General features: G+C 36.4%; 1 protein-coding gene across 4 annotated transcripts in view; it reads left to right on the plus strand.

The window, feature by feature from the left end:
* The first annotated feature begins 2,189 nt into the window (after window positions 1-2,189).
* The window catches only part of slo (calcium-activated potassium channel slo), a 78,753-nt gene continuing 57,811 nt past the window's right edge, over window positions 2,190-23,131 (plus strand). For 2 of the 4 annotated variants that reach the window (XM_089589887.1, XM_089589888.1), the window contains exons 1-6: window positions 2,190-2,541; window positions 11,011-11,072; window positions 11,839-11,935; window positions 12,543-12,806; window positions 13,360-13,527; window positions 19,942-20,033. In XM_089589887.1, the coding sequence (XP_089446013.1) occupies window positions 2,239-2,541; window positions 11,011-11,072; window positions 11,839-11,935; window positions 12,543-12,806; window positions 13,360-13,527; window positions 19,942-20,033 (986 nt within the window). In that variant the 5' untranslated portion in view covers window positions 2,190-2,238. The remainder of the gene's footprint in view (window positions 2,542-11,010; window positions 11,073-11,838; window positions 11,936-12,542; window positions 12,807-13,359; window positions 13,528-19,941; window positions 20,034-23,131) is intronic. The other 2 variants (XM_089589886.1, XM_089589889.1) reach the window with 1 other exon arrangement.

Here is a 23,131-nt window from a genome sequence, read left to right on the forward strand (position 1 = left end):
GTTAACTGACAGCGGTACGTGTACACACACATGTGGACGTGTGCACGGACAGAAGGCGATTAGGTGTATATAAGTATTGGTATACGCGTGGCGAAAGTGAGAGCCAGAAAAAGAAAGAGACGAAAGAAAACGTTTGCCAAGTGGTGCAGAGGCGCGGGGTCAGCGATGGTGACGGAAATAGAGCAATGCCCCCTTTAAGCTAGAGCTTGCGAAGCTCCTGCGACACTCATCGACCGACATCGCAGAGATACAGCATCGCATCGATTTAACAGCTCCCAAATCATACGTCGTATCCCCGTTTGCATCATCAAACTTTAACAAATTCTCATTTGATGGTCAGCTTTTTTTATAATTTTTTTTCCTCATATTAATAGAAAAAAAAAAAAAAAAATCGTTAGTCAAGTACTCTTGTATATTTCTCACCTCGCTCATCCATCAAGGTATCGATCAGGTGTTTATTGATAAAAAAAATAAAAAAACAAATAAATGACAAACAGTTTCTATAGGTACTACTATGATAAAAAAAAAATGGGTTTTATTATGGGTCACGAACAGGGTGGAGCTAAAGTCGTTCTAAATATTCTCGTAAACATGTTTTTTTTTTTTTTTTTTTTTTGGCAGAAAAATAAATGCCGTAACGTAATCGTCTGATGAAATTGAAAAATATATAAAGTGAGCATTTGAGAAAACGAGAAAGAAAAGTGGAGGAGGAAGAAAAATACGCGAGAAATAGTGAGAACTGGAAAAGAGAGCGACGGGGGTTTGACATAAATACAGAGAGAGAGTTGGAGGGAAAGAGAGAGGGAAATACAGCTGGCGCGAGCTTGCGCGCTAAACTCGCCTGTATATATTATACGTGAGGGAAAAGCTCGGCAAAGCTCATTGGTCCCGGTCCCATTGTTGGCCGTATTGATTGCCGCCGCAGCGGCAGTAACCGGGGGGTAGCGCGCGCACGCCCGACAGAGAGTCAGCGACGGCGTCGGCGGCGTGCCATCGGGACAGCGACTCGGCACTAGGTCTTCGGGGCAGGAGAGTTCACCAATACGAGCACGGGCACCATCCAACGCGCGACTGTCAGTGTCGTCAGCGCCGCTAGCATCGGAAAATAGGAGCGGAGCAGGGGCTGCTCCAAATCGAATAGCTCCCGCTCTGGTTGGCCACCACTCGCCCCAAGAGACGGGTGTCACCGGGCCATGGTTACCCATCGGACGAGGGGGCGCGCGTACCTTGGTGCGCTTCGTCCGCGTAGCGACAGATAAGCCAAGCTGGAAACAGGTGGGGAGGAGGAGGAGGCAATGGTTTTGGGCGCCAGCTCGTTCCCTCCCTATGGTACAGTATCAAAGTGGATAATGGTGATGGGGTGAGGGCGCGACCTAGGATCCACGCACCTAAACAAACTTAGACCTTTGTTCCTTTGTTTCCAATATCCGCAGATGTGGTTGTTGAACAGTTGAAAATTCGTAACTCTCGCATCACAGGTGTAAGTGAATCGAGGCCGTGTTGAGGGGGCAGGAGGGACACTACCCCACCCGCATCCCGTTAGCGTCGCGGCAGTGGTGCGGTGCGCGAGTGCACTATAGTATCACATTGGGCGAGGTCCTATCCCTCCTGGTCGCTGTCATCAAAGGTATAGCCAGCAGCAACGACAACTCGATAGCTCGTGTGGCCGACGGCAGCGGTGGCGGGGACCGCTGCCACGGGTGGACTTAAACATGAAGCGCTCGAGGCTCGGGGGTGCTCGCGGTGGCCATCAGGAGCACCATCAGGACGGCTCGTCGGCAAATTTGACGGAGAAGAAGAAGAAGCAACAGCGGCATATAGTCGCGGGCCATCGGGCGAGCCGCGAAGCCGAGAAGGGTAAAAGCAGGAACAACAAGAACAGCGGGCCCCGGTCGCCCCGGTGAATGTGCGTGCCGGGGGCACCGGTGGCAGGAGCAGCGCCCGTGGTAGCGCCCGCTCGTAAAAGCGGCAGCAGCAGCGTAGGCAGTCCTACTGACTGGGGAAGGACGCAGAGGCAAGGAAGAAAGACCAGAAGAAGGAGGAGGCGGAGGAGGCGCTGGAGGCGACTGAGGTACAGGCCGCCTGGCCGCGGCAGCTTCGACTACCGGTCGGTTGTGCTTGTGGTGGTGGTCAAGGTGGTGGTGAGGGTAGTGGTGGTGGTGGTGGTGTTGGTGGTGGTGGTGGCGGTGTTGGTGGTGAAGACGAGGCCGGGCTGCTTGCGGATAATACGTGGCCAAGATGTCGTGCGAGGAGACGAGCGAGGAGCCACCGGTCGACGACTGCCTCAAGGAGCGCAGGTGGTGGTGCTTCCTGCTCTCGAGTATCTTCACCTTTCTCGCGGGCCTCCTTATTGTCCTGCTGTGGCGGGCTTTCGCGTTTCTCTGCTGTCGCAAGGAGCCCGAGTTCGCGCCCAATGACCCCAAGCAGAAGGAACAGAAGGCCGCCCGCCAGGGCAAGGAGTTCGAGGGCACCTTCATGACCGAGGCCAAAGACTGGGCCGGCGAACTCATATCCGGACAGACCACTACTGGACGTATCCTCGTGAGTTACCAACATCATTGCTATTATTATTATTATTATTATTATTATTTTTTATTTATTTATTTTTTTTTTTTTCATCACCATCATCACTCGTTTCCACTCCCCGTTACGTCCATCTACTTTTTCCCTTTCAATATTAAATTTTACGCAACGTAGGTAGAAAAGCCGACCCCCTTCCCAACAGTACGTTACAAGTAGTTATAGACCAATAAAAAAAAAAGGTTTCCAATGAGGAATACCCGAGTTCTAGATCCACCAAGTGAACAAAGTAGGTACGCACACAAATCGAGAACCGGACGTGGATGGACATCCCTAAGGTCGAATGAAAAAATAATTTTGTGAAATATTTATCAGCCAAAGCTTAGGCTTTGTACAATATTTATTAAAATTATCAAGCATATAAAGAAAGTTTGGTCGGATCATCATCATCATTATCATCATCATCATTTGCCATTAGAATCATTGAATAGCTTTAGTGATCGCAGACCTGTTTGTTTTCGCTGAGGTACTTTGATGAGCAGATTTCCCGTTTTACAGGCCCTCGCTTTAATCTTTGAGTTTGTTTACACCACGAGGGAGCTTGCTTACCTATTCAACTCATCACTTTCCCACCCGCGAGTTCTCAATTGGCATTCTTATTTAAGAGTTGAATCATTTGTTTTCACGAGAGTTTACGAGCTGCTACCTATATGAAACCGATTAGGTTGAAAAAAAAAAAAAAAAAAAAAAAAATTGTTTCAGCAGTCAGCATTTTAATATACTATTCTCACTGTAATCTAGAATACTCCAACACGTTTTCTACATTTCTCCACTGTAAAGTGTGTATTGTTGAGTAGTAGTCATTACATTACATACAATGACATCAAAGATCATCCACGATTAGATCGATGACCCTTTGACTTGAAACAAGCAAATGCGAACTCATGAACATGATTGAAGGTGATGGAGGTTTTTACAATATGCTAAAAGAGGCCGGATTGTTAAAAATTTTAAAAGCAACGAAACTCGTTCAACTCTTGAGATTTTAGCTCCGTGGGTATGCTGGTTGGTTCTTAAATAAATTTGTCCAACAAAAAGGCTTTGTCCTTCTTCGTATTCACCTTTCCACATGGACCGGAGATACGATATTCGCGATTGGTTTATTTTCCGCGGAATGAACAGTTTTATCGATGTTTTGGCCGCAACTTGATAATTTTTCTAATTATATCACAGTTTTGGCAAATCCGAGCTACCTCCCTGTTCTTCTCGATGTGCGAAGCACGCCCATATTACAGTGCGTTTGCACGCGTACGGGAGCCCAATAAATAATACGGGTATATACGTATACATGATCACACTGCTGTAGGTGTCCACGACTCCGCATATAGAATATCGCCCTCTCGCTTTTACCAGCCACGTGCCCAGTGCGTACAGAACGAATGTAGCGAAGCATTCGAATACCGAAAGAGCTCCCACCATGGGTCGATAGCTTTTTACTGGATGTAAACGATTTTGAGCCTATAGGAACGGGCGCGTACAAATTATTGAAAGGGATTGAGGTATCGCGTCGTCCAACCTGAGAACTGGGCCAATTTGCCATTCGCGGATACTTAAAAAAAAAAACGTTCCTTGATATTTCCAATGTATTACAAAGAGTATAGGAGTTAAAACTTGGAAAAAAATGGTCGTTTCCTGATGTTTCGCACGAATTGTTGTATTTATTGTTGATGTACACGTGATTTTGGGTAAGCATGCATTGTAAAATTCTTGTCCTGCTGGTATACCATTGTAAAATCCGAATCATGCAGCAGCATTGGATTGATCGAAGGGAACGAAGGCTCACATGCATCAAAACAATATACATGCACAAGCCCCACACAACAAAAAAGAGTTTATATAAAAACGACATCGATTACCAATAGACTGTGTAGTGGTAGTTGGGAGGGTGTATTTCTCGAATCGAGTCGAGTAAGTGTAGGAGATCGCAGGGCTAAATAAAGAGTGAAAAAGTCGAAAAACGCTGCAGAAGCAAGACAGAGGGTATACATATCTACCCTTATAGGTAGAGCAGCGAGCGCTTGCGCCAACTTCCTCTCCGAGCTTTCGATACAAGTATGGGTACTGTATACACACGCGCCACAGACTAGATGTACATACGTGCAAGTTATATGTGTACCACCTTTATCCAAGCGATGCCCGAGAAACGAACGAATGAACGAACGGCTGCTGACCTAGTTTCATTTGTGTACCAACCTATACGGACTCGAGCAAGCGCCTACGGTATTATTTCTTTCTGTGTATATAGTACATGCAGGGTAAGTAACACACGTACTGCGCCCTCCCCTCGGAGAAAGGGGTGCCCAGAAAGACAATCTACCCTTAAGCTTTCTAAGCCCTCCACCGGCCCTGCAGACGGACACACTTCTCTGTTTCTTCTTTTACACACATAACAATAATAACAATAGTCAATATTATTCATGTCTCATTTCATCAGATTATTTTACGTCTGTCACCTTTGTACCCTTGATTTTCTCTTCTCGCTCGCTCCCTCTGCCACGTGCCTCCCGAGATAAATTTTACGTCATTTGTTCCACGCGTGTTCCATAAATATTACACGTATACGTGTACACATCATTTGTTGTCCGTTTGCCCCTCTACTGTTGCTATTATATTCATGGAAACCAGAAACGTGTATAGTTTTTTTTTTTTTTTTTTTTTTTTTTTTCAATTCAGCCTACTTTTGCAATTTGTGTGCGTGTCTGTGAACAAAAGTATTTGTTTGTTTGTACGTATGAAGACCTACATGAAAAGAGTTTTATCTAATGATACAAACTATGTTTAACTACGTCGAAACGCATACTTAAAATGCATTTGGGTACAATGCTCCCACATACATCATTCAAGTATACTGCAGTGGCATAGCGTGCTAATACCCAAAAAATCTTACTCCTTCGCATTATCCTCCTTTTCGCAATAAAATGTCCGAATGATTATTTGCATAAGAATTGACCCCAACTTTTGCTGCTGTATGTAAAACAGATCCTACCATATAACTTGATTTATTGGGGTAATTTTTTTTTGCTTATTCGCATACAATTACCGCTACTACCGCTATCAACTCCACAAACATACCCTTTAAAAAAAAAGTCAAAACAATCGTTACTAGAATCGATAAAATCAGGCTTGGATATTGTTCAAAATTTTCAAAGATGATTTATATCTGTTTATGTATCTTGATACTTGTCCTTTTCTTACACCTTTATATATGTCTTCTGCAGTTCTTAGTTTTTGTATTTTTTTATTAAGTCTGTTCAAAATTTTCCTTATTTTTTTTTATTTATTTTATTTTTTTTCCATTACTTTCTCCATTAATTAATTTATCATCATATCTCTACAGCTTTTAGTAATTTTTTTTTTTTTCACGTAGTCTTCATGACAATTTTTTGCCCTTAAATGTTGCTCACGATATTCGTTTGGCATTATTTGTTACACTTCCATCTCTAACTTTATGACTTTGTTTTCATTTGCTGTATAGCACCTTCCATTTACGTGCATCGTACAGGCATTTTATAAATATCCATTTTCTAGTTTCTGTCAATGTGATTCCGGAACTTCGTACCAGCTTTTTTATCAACGTATCTGTTTACGCGTGTCTCCGACTTTAAATCTTTGCGGTTGAAAATAACCTGTGTATCACCGTCTATGTTTTCATGTTGTTATTTCTGGGTCCACACCTATGTGTTTTTTTTTTACTTTCTGTCCATTCATTTTTCATTTCCCTCAGCCTATTTTCAAGGCTTCAAAATAAATGTGTTTCTCAACGAAACTCTTATGCACTTGGAAAGCGAGTAAATTATTTAAAAATCACGGGAGCTCAGCCCCATCAGAATGACATGTTTCCACCCTGTTTCAGTATTAATACCTTTATTTCCACAAGATCAGTTAATCACTGCCCAAAAACATGTATATATTTATCTGAATTTCTGTTTTCATGCTTCGTAAATCGTTTATGGAAACTCGGTACTTCGGTCTGCTGGGAACTTACTCGTTCGTTTTGCCTTGGATGCCCGACTGCTGCCCGACTGGAAAGCTAACGCCCACGTGACGGGTCGGTGTCTGATAAAACCTTAATCCTCAATCAGTTCCTACAATAACGATGAAACCCCGCAGCGCTGCTATACCCACTCTGCAGCTGCTGACGGTGTCTTTGCATTAAACGAGAAAAGGAGCGATAGAGAGGGCGCGAATTCAATTTTCTCGTGCCTTTGATTAAATAGGTTAACGCCGGACGACGACGCTGTTACGTATCGAATGACGCACAATCGAATCTCACATACGCTTTTCTTTACGCTTCGATAATCATGATCTTACTTTACCTTTGTGTAGTGTTGAACCTTCGTGCAATGAGTAATCGATCGGTCAATAGTTTTGGATATCGTAACCGACGTTGCTTACAATATAAAAAAAGGTTCTTGGAGTATCATTGGCTACTCAAGTTCAGTTTGTTTTTCCACTGTCACGTCCGCTTGTTTTCCTCTAAAGCACCAATAGCGTGAAAAAAGCTAAATTTTTGAGCAGCCTTTAATCAAATTTTATAATCACTTCTCGCTTTCCCTCTGACCCAAAAAAAATGTAAGAGCCTGTAGGTATTTACCTCTGAAAAACTAAAATTAAGGCAACCCCCGCCCGAAAAAAAAAAAAATTTTAATCGTCACGAAAAAACAACCTCAAAGTGGCGCTGTCGGCGATACTTTCCTTCCCTGTGGGGTAGTACACTGTCGGTACTCTGGAAAGAAGCCATTCACGCGCGCCGTCGAGTCAAACTTGAATATTCATCAAAACGCTTGGGCTAAAGCCACTTTGAAAAAGCTCCGCGCGCGGTACACAAAATCCGGTGTTGCAAAGTATTTCGAGGGGATCGCTTTGAATGCAGATTGAGTCGATGAAAAAATTTTAAAACGACAAAAGCCGCTTAATATAATGCGAGACCTCGAAACAAGCTTGCCACTCGATTGCTCGTGAGGATTAATACGCACGAAAGATCGATCCATCCTTTTTTCATTCAACACTGAGGAAAAATTGTTTACCGTCAAGACAGTACTGTGTAAATGTTGTCAGCTAACCTCCGATACCTTTGTACTTACATGCCATGATTATATAATCCTTGGTAGGTATATAATAATAATAATAACTAATTCCTTCTTTCTTCATACGTGCCAATTTTGAATCCCCCTGTGGTTGGGTGCAGATGTTTTTTAAACTGCCAACGAGAAACAAATTAAAGTTGTAGAAGATCCAACCCTATCCTTCACGAAACACTCGCATGTAAAGTTTGATGCAATTGGTTTAGTTAAAGGCAATTGTAAACTCGGCTGTGAAAGTCACAGAGCAATAGGGGAGACCGAGGGAGAGAAAAAAAAAATCAATGCAACAAGATGGTGAATCATGTTTGAATTGGATGGGCGAGCCTTTGGCTCGTGGCCAGTCGAGGAGTCCGAGCCCGCTCTCAAGAATGTAGTGGCTATCACTGTGTCGAGTACGTCGGCGTGTTATAACTGCGGAGAGTCAAAGGTTCCGAAGGAGACAATGGCGCACAACGCGTACAGCCAGCTTATTTTTTCCTGCTCTCGATCGAGAGACCAAATCCTTCCTCTGTTCTCCACCTCCTTTTGCCCCAACAATCGTCCGACTGACACGGATTCCCATCGTGCCAAGGACCACTTATCAGTGTTTACTGTTTGTCCATGGAGATGGTTGCGATATGATGAGAAATACACGGTTCATGTTGTTCATGACCGACTTACTTTATCACGATTTGCGTCTCAAAACTACAAAACTTTGCGTGATGCTTACCCCTGGGGGAGGGGGGGGGTTTCAATGATGTACGCGATGACTGTGATGGATGACCCAGTGGAAATCTCAAAAAAGTGCTTTTTCCTCACATTTCCGTATTCAGTACTATAAGTTATACACAACATCTAAACTTGAACTGGATCGTGTACATCGAAGCTCTTAATCATACCTCACCACCGACTACTCAAATGCGAATCATTGGTTATTCAAACGATGACGATACAGTATTTTAATGTAAGGACCATGTGCACGAGCATAGTTTTGCGTGTGTCCGCACAAATAAAATTTTGATATCAAATTTTGAGAAGGCCAGTATCTTTTCGTTTGTTCATTACGATACCCGTCACTGATTTCGAGCTTGTACATTTGAAACGATCAATTGCAGCGCAGAAGTATCGCCGTCCTTGCCATCGTTATTACTATTGCTGGTCAGTTTTTTTTTTTTTTTTCGGAAAAAGTTAACAAAAATTGTATACGAGTACGTAGATGGTGCAAAGACATAGTATATCTTGTAGAGTATTTAAAAAAAATATTTGATATCCATGAGCAAAAGTAATTAGCATACTCATAAACATTTTACATGCCGTGAAAGGGAGTTTCCATAATTTTTTTGCCATTGAATCAAACAAATGGACAAATAAAGGAATGAATGTGTTGGTAACCAAGTAAATGAATAATTTATCTTTCAAGACGTTAAAAAGTTGTACGAAAAACACCAAGCACAGACTTTGAATTTTTATTTGAAGACTGCACTGACAGCAGAGTGTAAATGGTACAAGTTCGACCATAAACAAGTATAATAATGTACCTAGTAAGAGTATCGGTGGCAATTGTCGATGGCGTCCACGTGGCGACATTAACTAGGCTATAGCATGACAATAAAAAGCAAACGCGCGAGTCCCTACTCGCTGCGAGCACAAAAAAAAACTGCGCTTTACATTTCAGTGAAATCGTGCAACTCAACGATTTTCTCTGCAGATTAACAGAACAGTCTACGACGTATTCTGTCACAATGGACCACGAAAAACTGAAACACGTGGGTGTAGAGCAAATAATCATTGAATCAATTGTAACTCTTTGAAGAGTAAAGCTTTTTTCATGCTTTCATTTGTTTGTTCTGTACAGTTTTTACTTATATGTTTTCAACTGTAACGTATTTCGAGATGGTGGAATAATTTTAAAATATTCAACTGCAAAATAAATAATTTGTGATTGAAGAATTTCACATTGGAGTCTGTGAAGCGTACAATTGTGTCGAACAGCAGTAGCAGTGCTTATAGTTGCAAAGGTGCGAGCAGGGGAGCTGCGGAGGTAATAATTTCGATGAACTCGACTTCATGGATGTATACTCATGCTAGCAGCCAAGAGGAAAGCTTTGCTCTTCGTGCACGGCTCCACAGGCCGCATCTATTTTAGCAATTGGCTTATTTATAGCGCCATTCTCACAAGGAGGGACAGCCGCGTCTTCGCGGCCAAGAATACGTCGTGCACGCGGTGCCGAGTGATATAGAGTTAATCCACACTGCAGCTCGTCGTCTTCATTTTCTCACTTCTACAAGTTGCAATGGTACTTCGGCTTGGCTAATGTGCACACACGCATAAGGCCGAGGTCGGGGCCGAGTCTTAGAAGTTTGTACTTTTTCGGAATATTGCGGCTGATTTCTTTCGAAGAATTAAACTCATACATTATTCATCAAGTCACACCAGTAAAGAAGTACCACTTGAGTTTGAAGGATTTTTAATTCCAAAGGACAAAGATATACAAGTTAATAGTCAGAGCATCATTTACATTACTCATTCGTTAAAATTTTCAGAGACACCTAATCTCTATTCTTGTAACAAAATGACGTACGTAACGTGGAATAAAGTAGTCCTTAGACAAGAACTGGCACTTTAGATAATACAGATGGATGGCCAATCAATGACACCTACAGCTAAATGATAGACGATTCTCGACATAAGTTGTAAATATCAAATTGCATGGACTTGAATGGTGGATACCTACACTATGAAAGAAAACACGCATGCAATCGTTTTCACCTTTAAGATAGAACGAAAGATTATACTAATACCAACAAAATACCCCGTAATACCAACAAAACTTGTAGGTTGTTTGTATTAAAACCAGACAAAAATACAGAACAATATGTAGTTGGCACCCAACAATTTTATCCGGTTCAACCTTAGCTGTGGCCATTTGTGGACATTATTGTGACATTAAATGGGACTCGTCATGTACTCGTCAACCTACGTCTGCGTATATTACTATTTATTAATGAGAATCCAAAGCAGGGTTTTTCAAGTTTCGAAATTTCCCCTGAGCACTAACATCAGAGTAAATCACGATGTCTGAAAATTCTTCACGGGCGCTGATTCACATGGACAGCGTTAATTAGTTTAATTATGAAAAATCTCCTTGATGATTGAAATCATGAAATTTCGTTTACTACGTAGGAATGCTCAAATTGTTTTGATTGCAAATTTAACGAAGTCATAGCTTGACTTATACTTTTATCATCACTGTACATAAATAAATATAGCTATGATTTATGATGTAGCTCTAAAACTTTTAAAATATTCATACGAACCTATTTCAAAAATAATTATTTCATTATTTTTATAATTTATTTGTTTCAGGTTGTGCTAGTTTTCATTCTTAGTATAGCGTCACTTATAATATATTTCATCGATGCATCCAGGTAACATAACGAATTTAATTCAATGCTATATTTATTAAGTAGCATAAGAATAAGATTTAATCACAACATTCAACTACCGCTTGCTAAGTGATTTTCTCTTACAATGTCTAATAAATAAGTAGTTAATTGTTATTAATACCTATTTAACACCAGTACGTCTACTTGAACGATATTATATGTCCTGGATCGGGCATTTTGAAACAGTTACTTATAATTTACTGTTATAAAATATAAGCCAGAACGTATACAATGTCAATCAAGTACATGTATGTACAAGACACGTGTTTTTTTTTTATAGAGGTTACTTTTTCATCTGTGTCACTACTTATCCAAAATCAATGTAATTATAAATTTTAGATGTATTAAACTATGATCCATCGTTTCCACAACTATTGAATCGTATTATAACAGGCGCTAATAGTCAACTATGCATCAGTGCAAATCGATTACCTATAGCTTGTGATATTTATAACACGCAATTGCTTAATTAATTAAAACCTACTCGCATGCATATTTAATTATACTTTAATGATAAAACTTTTTTCGTTACCAATTGTGTGACATAAAACGTGCTTTATTTTGTCCCATCCCTCAGAAGACTGTACTAATAAAATATTCATTTAAGCATAAAAATACTTCTAAACTTGTTTTTAGCTATCCTGCAGTAAATCAATCTTCGAAAACAATGATCTGCATCTGCCTTTGATAACCACGATTTCGCGTATTTCTTTCTTATTTTTTTTTTTTCTTTTTTTTTATGTTGCAGCGAGGAGGTGGAGCGTTGCCAGAAGTGGAGCAACAACATTACTCAGCAGATAGACTTAGCTTTCAATATATTTTTTATGGTCTACTTTTTTATACGCGTAAGTGAAAATTACTATCTAAAAATTTTTATGTAACACGATACAATGATAAAAATAACATTGTATCGTGCATGTGTAATAATAATAATAATAATAATAATAATAATAATAATAATAATAATAATAATAATAATGATAATAATAATAATATTGATGTAAGTTGTACTTAAAATAGTTATAAAATTATAACTTGTAGCCAGATAAAACAACAAGTAAAATTGTTCCAGAGTATACCAAAAAAATATCTCTAGTCAAATGTCAATAAAAATTCATTAATATATTGTTGATCTAAATTGACTAATAGTTGTTGATTTATTATTCATTGTTGGCTGATTTTTTTCATAACTGCATAATTAGCAGAATTTTAACCATACACTTTATTCTTTTGTTTAAGATTGATTCATCTAAAAATTTTTATATTTTCAAATTACACGAAAACAAAAAGTAAAAACTAAAAGATTCGGGCGACCTTCTTTCTTTTTTCCCATGCTACGAAGAACTTGCAATAAGTTGCAAGACCGACTTTATTCGTACATGATACATATGTTTAAGTACAATATATAAGTGGGTGGCGGCGTGATGCCTAATGATAATAAATCTTTTACAGTTTATCGCCGCCAGTGACAAGCTGTGGTTCATGCTGGAGATGTATTCGTTCGTGGACTACTTTACGATACCACCGTCTTTCGTATCGATCTATCTGGATCGGACGTGGATCGGACTGAGGTTCCTCCGAGCCTTACGACTGATGACGGTCCCTGATATCCTTCAGTACCTTAACATTTTAAAGACATCGAGTTCCATTCGCCTTGCTCAGCTCGTCTCCATTTTCATCTCCGTGTGGCTTACGGCTGCTGGTATTATTCATTTAGTAAGTACTACTTTTTTTCTTTATTTTAAAAACTAATAATACTTATTCGATATTATACAGCAGAAGTTAACGCAATCATCTTATAAAATTCGGAAAATTATAGGTATAGTTTTTTTTTTTTTTAATTAGAACATCTAAGTCACTAATAATTCGTAATTGTCGATGAATTCCTGAAATTCTAATAATTATAAGAGCGACGACGACAACAACAGCAGCAGCAGCAACAGTCAATAATAGCAACAAAATCAACAGCAGGAGTAATAATAACAGTAATAATAATTTTTGTTATTGTAATAATTGTTAAAAATAAAAATACGTATAGTAATAGAATTTTTCGTGAAAAGGCACGTTCTCTCGCCATCGTTCCGGAAATGCAAGGGTGCACAGAAGTAGTATTAGGAAAAGATGGGAAATACAGTAGTATAGGCAAAACAGATTTGTAATAAAAACAAGTCCTGCCTGAGTTTACCCACAATTTTATATCGTTCTTTTTTTATATCTTCGTCAATATCTGCACTGACATCGTCTTCGTCATCACTTGGAATATATGCAGCTTGAAAACTCGGGGGATCCATTCGAGTTCAAGAATCCACAGCAGCTGTCGTACTGGACGTGCGTGTACTTCCTGATTGTGACCATGTCCACGGTCGGGTATGGTGACGTTTACTGCCAGACGGTACTCGGTCGCACATTCCTAGTATTTTTTCTACTCGTCGGTTTGGTAAGCCTACCTCATTCTATGCATTTGCAAGAGCTCCCTTAGTCTTATTTATTCACTTACTTAACTTACTCACTCACTTACTTACGTACAAACTTACTTACTTACTGATGTTTACATTAATCATTGGTAAATTCATTTATTATTCCCGTGACGTAATATAATATAACAAGAGCCACGATAAACTGGCTGATCTTACCACATTGATTACTTGTAAATATGATCGCGGCTTTCAGTATAATGTGTTATTTAACTGGTTATACGAATACGGGCAGTGATATGTTATGGGCTAATGTGCGAGTTGACTATAATAGGCATACAAAAAAAAATGTAATTACGTAATATAATATACCTGATTCGCATGTTTTTGGCCAATCTGCTTCCGTAATTGCTAGTCAAATGCTTTACCAAACCTAATAGCGATACCAGATAGATGATTATTATAAATCATAATTGCTGGAGCATTATTAAATTCGTAAGCGGTCTAGCAGTTACGAGACGCAAAATTTTCAGATCACCAAAATTGGAGTAAAAAAAAAATAAAACAAAAAAACAAAAAATCGAATCCGAAAAACCAGAAGGCAAGTGCTCGTGCGACTGCAATAACTCAGTCTTCCTGATTTTTGGTTCTTTTTGTTCTATACAGTTTTAAAAATATTTTGTATAATTAAAAGAAAATTGTGGGCTCTAAATAGTCCTACCCTAACAAAAATTTATATAAAAAAATTTTTAAAAAATCATGTGCGAGAGACGAGATTGCTGAAGGATCAGTCGCAAGAAACCAGCAGCAATAGCGATAGGTAACTTTTTGGGTATCGATTTATGTTCCGGAAGCCAGTGTCAACATCGATAACTGATGAATTGAGGCCAAGTTTTACCCCAGTTTTTGCCCTCGTATATGTTCATCTGCTTGTTTCCTTCTCCATTTCCCCTGCCCCAAAATTACATTAGCCGTTCGTTGTCGCGACGAACCGTCAAAAACTTTACCGACGCCGAAACGCGTAAAAATTTTTTCATACGCGTAGTGTGTAACATTCCACGATGGAAGAATAATAGTAACCTCAAGCGCGCAAGTTTTAGGAACCTACGATCACTTATACTTTGGAAGAAAAAGTTTTTTTGGAGAAGAATGCAGTTTACGTAGAATGTTACGTCAATCTAATTGTAGATCTACTGCCAAGACTTTGTTTTCACTACAGATTATTCTGAATAAAGTATTTCCTTACTTGCGATGTTAAATAGTGTATTACGCACCTAGGTAGGAAAAATAAAGAATGTCTCGGATCACAGGCATTTGACATCCGAGGTGAAGCCGACGGTAACAAGACTGTGATCTGAGGCTGTCTTTGTTTCCTCCTGTGGATTGTATACGATTTTTCAGCAATCCAGCATCAAGAGGCGGAATTTTCTTTCGAAGTAGTATGATAAAAGTATTGTTTCCAAATTTCTTCCTTATTTTTCTTTAAGTTACGAATTCAAGCATGGCAAGGTATGAATTTGAAAACGAAGCCTTTGCAAACAAATGACTAGCTTATAGGTTTATGCTTTTATTAGCCATGAAAATGAAAATAACAATAAATACATCCACATGTGTTAAACTCTTATTGTATTTAAACGAAATGGTCGATAATTTAAATCAGATGTTTCTTTGAGAATAAAAAAAAATTTTTTTTTTCATTGTTAAGATGAATTTGTGTCGACCTCATTTTCCTAGTTTCATTTGCGTCTTGCATGAGTGGCGCTCTCATACATTTGTGAAAGGAAAGCAATAAAAATGTGCACATTTGCAAAAACATATCTGAGAATTTAAACTAAAGATATATTTGTCCCGTTAACAGTTTAGTGTGTAATTATTTTGAATGATAAAATGAGAATGTGTGTTTACCACCTGAGTTCCTCTTTTATGGTAGGAATGGTGACTGAATAATTCCAATTGTTGCAAAAGAACGTAATATTACAATTATTTTTCTCATGCTCTTGTATTACACTGTAGAATAGAAAAAAGTTTTCATCTCAAGTATTATCATACACGACATAAAAACTTGTTTATTCCATATTCTTTTACATTTGCTTTTACTTAATTTGATAACAAAAAAAAAACATCACTGGCTACCTCTACCATATAGTAGTACTCTACCTGTACGTTTGTGTGATCGAAATCGGTCATTTTTTGGCTGTTTCATATTCAATTTTTATTCGATACTCATTTGTTTCCTTATAATGTTGAAATATTTTAAATTCATTGCCATCATTATTACCATGCTGAATCAGCCACTAATGTTGCGTTTAATTAACTTGCAATATATCATAGATACGTTCAGGTGTACATAATTTAATTATCTGATGAATGTATCTGTTAAAAAAAAAAATTACCATTAATAACTATATTTTGACAAATACTGTTTGATCCTCAAGAAGAAAAAAAATGTTCAGGTTTGTATGATATTACAAATAAATGTAAAGAAACGAACAAAATAACTTTGCACCTTAATCTAAAATAGTACTTTTATCACAAAAATCGATACATCATAACTTTATTGACTTAAGTTGATTTTATTTTAGTTTTTAATGTGATTCATAGCATTATTTCTTTCACCGGGGTAATATTTTGTCTTTCTTACAGCTCGAAATTATTTACATAATAAACAAAAATGTTGAACTCTCTTCAGAGCTCAGAATGAAATCTTGTAAAATATATAACAAATAAAAAAGATGAATTAGAAAAAAAGTTATCATAGTCATCCATGTATATAGTATAAAAAACGACACTGTGAGATTTCATTTCAGATACGATATATTTTTATTAATCAATTATTATTGCAGATAATTAAAGCATGTACCATGTACAAAACAGCTGAACAGCCAAAAAATTGATCCATATTTTATCGACTAATATAAATATTATCATTATTACAATTCGCTCACTACAAAAAAAAATCCAACGAGAACATTCATTGAGTAGTTTTGAGAAGAAAAAATTTAATACAATTCTAAATATTTTTTTGACATGTTTTAAATATTTTTATTTCCAAAAATTCTCATTATTTACAAACAGTTCTATAAAATTTCATGATCAAGTAACTGAGCAACCTAATTTATTATTAACTGTAATGCTGCGATGATATAAAATCCTTGCGAAATTTTTGCTATATGTTGTAAGCAGCAAAAGAATTAGACTTGTAGTCATGAAATGTATTTGTCTTCTTGTGGAAACATATACTTAAAACACAATTTTTTCGAAAGGAACATTAAACCGTATCTTTTCCAAAAAATTTAAATACCATCGTTAAAAAGATACCTCGTACGTAAAAGTGTTTTTTGTATTGAGCGATGATGTCTACCTTATACATGTATCCTATTCTATGTATACATACGACATATCATTACTTTTCTCTCAACTCTGCATTGCTGGGCCTCTAGCTATTTGGTTTACGTACGCATTTTATACATTCTTAACGTACGAAAAGAACCCGTGAGTGCACGGTGTCATTTATATTTTTATTTACAACACATGTACATGCTCACTGCCGTGCTTTCCAAACATTTTTTAGAAATTTTCAAAAAAGATGTTTGAATATAATTTTTGAACTCATTAATATTACTGCTTTTCAATCTGTTTTATTGTTAAGCTTGTTGCATTTGTTGATAGGACCGAAAGTATTAAACATAATTTAAAATATACAGATTTTTTCAAATAAACACGGTAAAATCGAAAGTCTGGATATGAAAACAAATGTAACTGAAATAAAGTGCTGGTAGCTAAGTTTATGGAGTAATTTTAGTTCAAGAGGAACTGCCGTCCTCCAACCATTAAAACTACTCGGATCAATTTTTTTTTTTTTTTTTTTTTTTTTTTTTTTTTTTTTTTTTTTTTCTTCTTATTATACGAGTATCGGTACAATTCAAAGAATAAAATAAGAATTTGGTTGCAGTTGAAAAGTTTTTTTCGATACAAGCTTTACTTCTTAATATTTCTTATGTGTACGTTTCCGCCTGTCTTCGTATGTATGCAGAAGAAAATCCAAACTGATAACCAATGGGCAAAATTACCCAAGAATGACAGTTTTTAATTGCTTGCATAACTATTAACCCGCTTACTACATCCTCCATGTGACATTTTTTTCAATTTAAATATGTATAACCAAGAAAAATAATGTATTTGTTACTTAATACACAAGACTTAAGTTTATGTAAATGTTGTTTGATTATTGAAACAATTTCCTGCTTAATTAACATTGATCGAAAGCTATGCTATTATTTTTTAATTTGAGTCGAGATGATTGATGAACTTTTGCACGAGAAAAAGTCCAAGAACCAACAAATTGACAACATAAATTATTTATCAATCAAAAGAAATCGTTAAATTTTACGGTAACATCGAAAAAACAAGTTGTAAGAAAATAAAATTACAAGAATATTACACATAAATTTCGATATTCACAACTCGTGCAAATAGTACTTAATGTTTTAGACATCTTGTACAATTGTAACTCCTGAGACCAATGTAACTTCTCTCGCCATCACTTACTGCTACCGTGACTATCATTTCCCTTGTAGCGTTTTATTAACATTTTATTGAGGCCTAAAACGTGTTCAACAAAATCCACTGAAACAATTTTTATCCATGCTATAATTTGAATGGCGAAATAAACAATTTTTGAGTGCTACATTGAATATTTTGTCATTAAGTCTTTCACAGTATACAAGCGTATTTAAGTATCATGAAGGCTGTTATAAGTGTAATAGCTTGTCGATATAATCTTTCTACTTAACATGATCAATGAGAGCTTTTGAAAATTGGCAAAGGAAAATTTAGTCTTTTAATTAATTTCAAAATAATAAAATCCGCAAACGTTAAATTACACATTATCAAAGAGTACAACTGTGAATATATATTTATTTTCAATTATAAAATGATTGTACATTAAAGGAAGCATTTAAAGTTCAACTTAAGCGTACATATTATACGATAACTATTTAAAATAATTAAAATTATTAATCAAGTAATACAACAAGTGTTTAAATGCTACCAAAATTAATTACGAAGAAATAATTGCTATATGACGCAATTGAGATTATGATAAAAATTTAATTTTTCTTTCTAAATTTTCTGTGAATCATAAAAAACAAGAAAAAAAGTTTAAACTGTCTCTTTATCTTTTTTGTACTATTTGCCATCTGCTTAGCCAATTATTCGAAATTAATCTTTCGCTATTGTTCTTATTATTAAAAACATTTTTATTTCATGCTTTAGTGGCCACTTGTTGCTTTTGTTAGTGTTTCAGCATATTATGAGTCACATACAATAAGTATTGTATAATGTTGCATCGTTTTTTACTTCACTTGAGGTAGCTCAAGTGATTTTGTTTTCAGCATTAAATTATTTATTCATATATTTAACAACTTACTTTCTCATTTTTTAACACAATGTTGGGATATTTCAAATCTAATTTTTTATGTGCATTCAGTAAATAAAGCACGATTCAAAAGGGAAAATGTAAAATTTTCTTGCTCTCGCACTTATAATACGAATCCCTAAAATTTTAATTAACGTGTTCTAAGAATTTTATAAGGTTCTCTGGAATCTGTGGGCATTTCTAATTTTCCACTTAAGCGAATGTACACTCTGATTTCAAGTAAATAGAGGAGACTGGGGGAGTTGACAAAAGGAATAGGTAAAGTTGACACTGATAAATTTACCTCCACACAAAAAACCATATGATTTATTTACTGTTGTGTTAGCGTATAGGCTTATTAATCGATTGCAGCATTTTATGCTTTGCACCAATTTTTGGGACGTATCATGTTAAAAATAACACAAGTGTTCGCTGAGAAACGGTACAGCGAGAAATAATTTTCAATTACTTTTTCAGTTAAAAAAAGTAATTAATTATTTTTGTGATAACTAAAAAACAATAAATTTTAAAAATATTTTTGGATGAGTTTTGAAAAAAAGCAACGCTCGGTTATAAAACCAGAATAACTGTTTCTCAGTGTGTCTTTAACTGAATTTATTTGTTGATTACCTTTAAAAGTATAATTAAACAAGTTTTTACATTTTACTTTATCATTTGTAATAAAGTATCATCAAAGGGTTCATTGACCAATTTTGTACCATTCTTAAAAGTAAAAAAAAAAAAAAAAAAAAAATAGCCCAAGGTAAAAAATTGTACATGCCGCACACACGCACACAGAGTAGCATCAATACTGCAGTAATGCGCCAATAGCGATCGCTACATGACTGCCGTTACTGCTATTATTTAATTTAGATATACCACGCACTGTCACGTACTGTATTTGTTTAAATGCATCGACATAAATCCGATAGTGTTCATGGAACTAACTCACGCCCGACGAGGTTGAAGCTGCTTACACTGGGGCTTTCGTTCTTCTGCAGTTATCATTTTGTATTTGCAGGCCATGTTTGCTAGTAGCATACCCGAGATAATAGAGCTCGTAGGCAATAGGTCCAAGTACAGCGGCGAGTACAAAAGGGAGCACGGAAAGAGGTATTGTCTATGTGAAGCAAATATATACGATTCCAATTAATTACATGTGAACGCTGCTGCCATGTGTAAACAAATTTTGAAGCCTGTATTCATAATGCAATTTTTATTCAACTTTTGATATAATAATCAGTGAGAATTTTTCAAGTACAAAAGAGTCATATGAGAAAAGAAAAAAAACTGTATTTGATACATGGACAAATTTTGTTGGTGTCTTTTGTGTAATGGAAATCCAATGTGAAAGTTTTTTTCTTATAGTACACTTTTATCAGTCTCAATATTATTGAAATTCCATCAATTTTTACTAACTATTGTGTTTAACGTCTAATAATACCTATAGTGATTAACGTCATTATTTCTCACGCGAATCTTTTGATGATAGTTATATCAATAATAATTATTTTTATTTTTATTTTTAATATTTTAATAGCAGTTATAATAATACACGTGGCTAACATTTATTACGTTTTAATGATGTTTTAATATGATGTGTGTCATGAAGAAGCTCGCAAAATTTGTTTACCAAGGTCAACTTTGTATTCAACTTCCTGACAATCTGTATTGTACTATCTTTTTCACACTATATCTAATTACGCTTATTAACTCTTTATTCGTTTCTAAATCACCAACACAAACTCATGAGTATCACATAGGGCTGCGCTAAGATTATTTATACTCGGGGGAGGGGAATTAGTGACCTGGAATTATAACTATTCAGTTATTTGATTTACATTAATTCCTTGCAGTACATGTGTTTATAAACAATATTTATTAGTATACGATTGGTGCGACAGCTGCACAAGTACACTACACTTTCTGAATTCTACATTTTTGAGAGTGTGATTTCTGCATATATTTTAAGTACTTTAACTTGCATAGTTAATACTCACTTATATACTACGTGGGACTTATGTTACGCTAAAATATTAATTGCTTACAACTGTCAATTACGAATTTAATAATTAAACCTTAAACTTTAACTTAATCATGTGGAAATTACACACTTAATATGGCAATACACTGACTTGTATTTACGTTGGTACACTTACACATTCGAACTAGTTAAAACGTGTTGTAAACGTAAACAGTTTATCAGTAATAAAATGGTACCAGGAGATCTCTATGGCTGATTAAGATAAGAAAGTAAACTACATAGGTACAAAAGATTTATTGCTGAGTAGACTTTTTATATTACGTTAAAGCTTATGTGTATTATTCTTATTAATAATTCATTATGAGTTGCACAATAATTAATGTTGTCAATCGTGGAGTAGGTGATAGTTGAAAAAAAAAAATACATGTATGTATATTTTTGCGATGAAACACGAATTGTCTCGACTTCAACTTATAAAGAACTAAATAAGAGCATGAACAATCGTACATAAAACCTTAAAATATACAAGAACGACGTATCTCTCAACGAAACTACTTTATTGATGAACCATTTCTAGGGGCTTAACAGTATTCGGCACACAAGTGCAATTCATCTGGGGTTACGTTACGGTCTCTCGGGCCTGCTTCACAGGACCCTCGAGCTGCAAAATACCCCGGAGTCGACGGCACTTTTGTGACGAAAACTACATTAATCCTTGTGTATCAAAAAGTATAACATTGTTACTCCATAACGTGAAGGGGTAATGTATTTTACCACAGTTGGGCAAATGATAAACCCATTTTAACAAATTTAGGCTTGATTTGCTTCTATTTTTCATTGATGTTTGGAACAGCCAGCAACGACTCCCTTGTTTATACGTTAAGGGTTCAATAGTATTTTGCGTATTCCCAGGATATAATCCCTACTACTATTTACTTGGCATGCGTATAGCAGCTATCTCGCGGATGATCATGGTTGTGCGCAGTTTAATAACAAGCTTATTTTGTTGCGAACTCAAGGATGTTTCTTGAGGCTATGTTTTTTTTTGTTACATTCATGGTCAAAATATCGTATACGTTTGCTCGTGTGTTACGAATAACTCGCTTCTAACCAGAAGCGCTTGTGAAATTAGGTATGAATGTAGTAACAACACCTTGTCACCTCATACTTCATTCGTTCAATACATCATAACTATTATTATTATTATTATTATTATTATTATTATTATTCGCTGAATTTTTTTCCCTGCATATCTGATGTATGTATAATATACTTTTTACTCCGTTACAATAGTCATGTGCGTTCGAAGCTGCTTTCTCTACAGACTTATGTGCCCTCTACAACCCACAGATTTAGGATACGACAACTGATATAACTGAAGCAAATATTGGATACATCACGATTTAAAAAATGTTGTTATTCGAGAACGTCAACTTCCAGTGCGCAGTCGAAGCGAGTTTGTTCATGCTAACGCGCGCAATCAACAAAGAGCAGTGCGAGCTTTTGTACAGAGCCTCAGATGATCCCGTAGCGTGAGAAGCAACTCTCGAACTCGTAGGCTTGGAGCAAAGTTCTCGAATCACAGCGGATCGCACTCTGTTATGCACAATTACGCTAAGAAACAACAGCTCCATTAGGTTCACATTTACTTTCACTCGTATTTCAAGTATCATTGATAGGAATTATTAACAACGATAAATGCGCATAACAATAAATACCCCAATTAATTCACAAAAAAAAATATTAACATCCATTCTGATTGATGGTTTAAATGCTGTGTTCTTTAGTTATGAAATGGGAATTATCATCATTACATGCATACATAGAGTTGCTCTTCGTCTCGTGTTACGCGAACTTTGCTAATTCCTATTCGATAGTATGCTTCTCGTGAAACGAGGTATTTGATGTTTTTTTGATGGCATACACACTCTCCTTGATAAATTAACGCGTAAGAACATTGGTCGGCTTGAGACTGCGCTCTAGCGGTTGGCGCCATTTACACCCGTGGGCATCCTCTTTATAATTTCTTCCTTAAATCAGTATATTTTTCTTATTTATTTTTTTTTTATAAATATGTACATGTATGTACGTATCTGTATGTAGATATTAAACATTAAAATCCAAAATAAAACAATTAAAATGATAAACCATAAAACAAAACAGCAGATGTATAAGTAATGCACACTACATGGTCGTACATCAAGTAACAAGTTCGTTAACGTTTTTT

The sequence above is a fragment of the Copidosoma floridanum genome, unplaced genomic scaffold, assembly GCF_036245765.1.
Source record: "Copidosoma floridanum isolate Cflo_tuat_1 unplaced genomic scaffold, Cflo_Japanese_pri ptg000009l, whole genome shotgun sequence".
NCBI lineage: Eukaryota > Metazoa > Arthropoda > Insecta > Hymenoptera > Encyrtidae > Copidosoma > Copidosoma floridanum.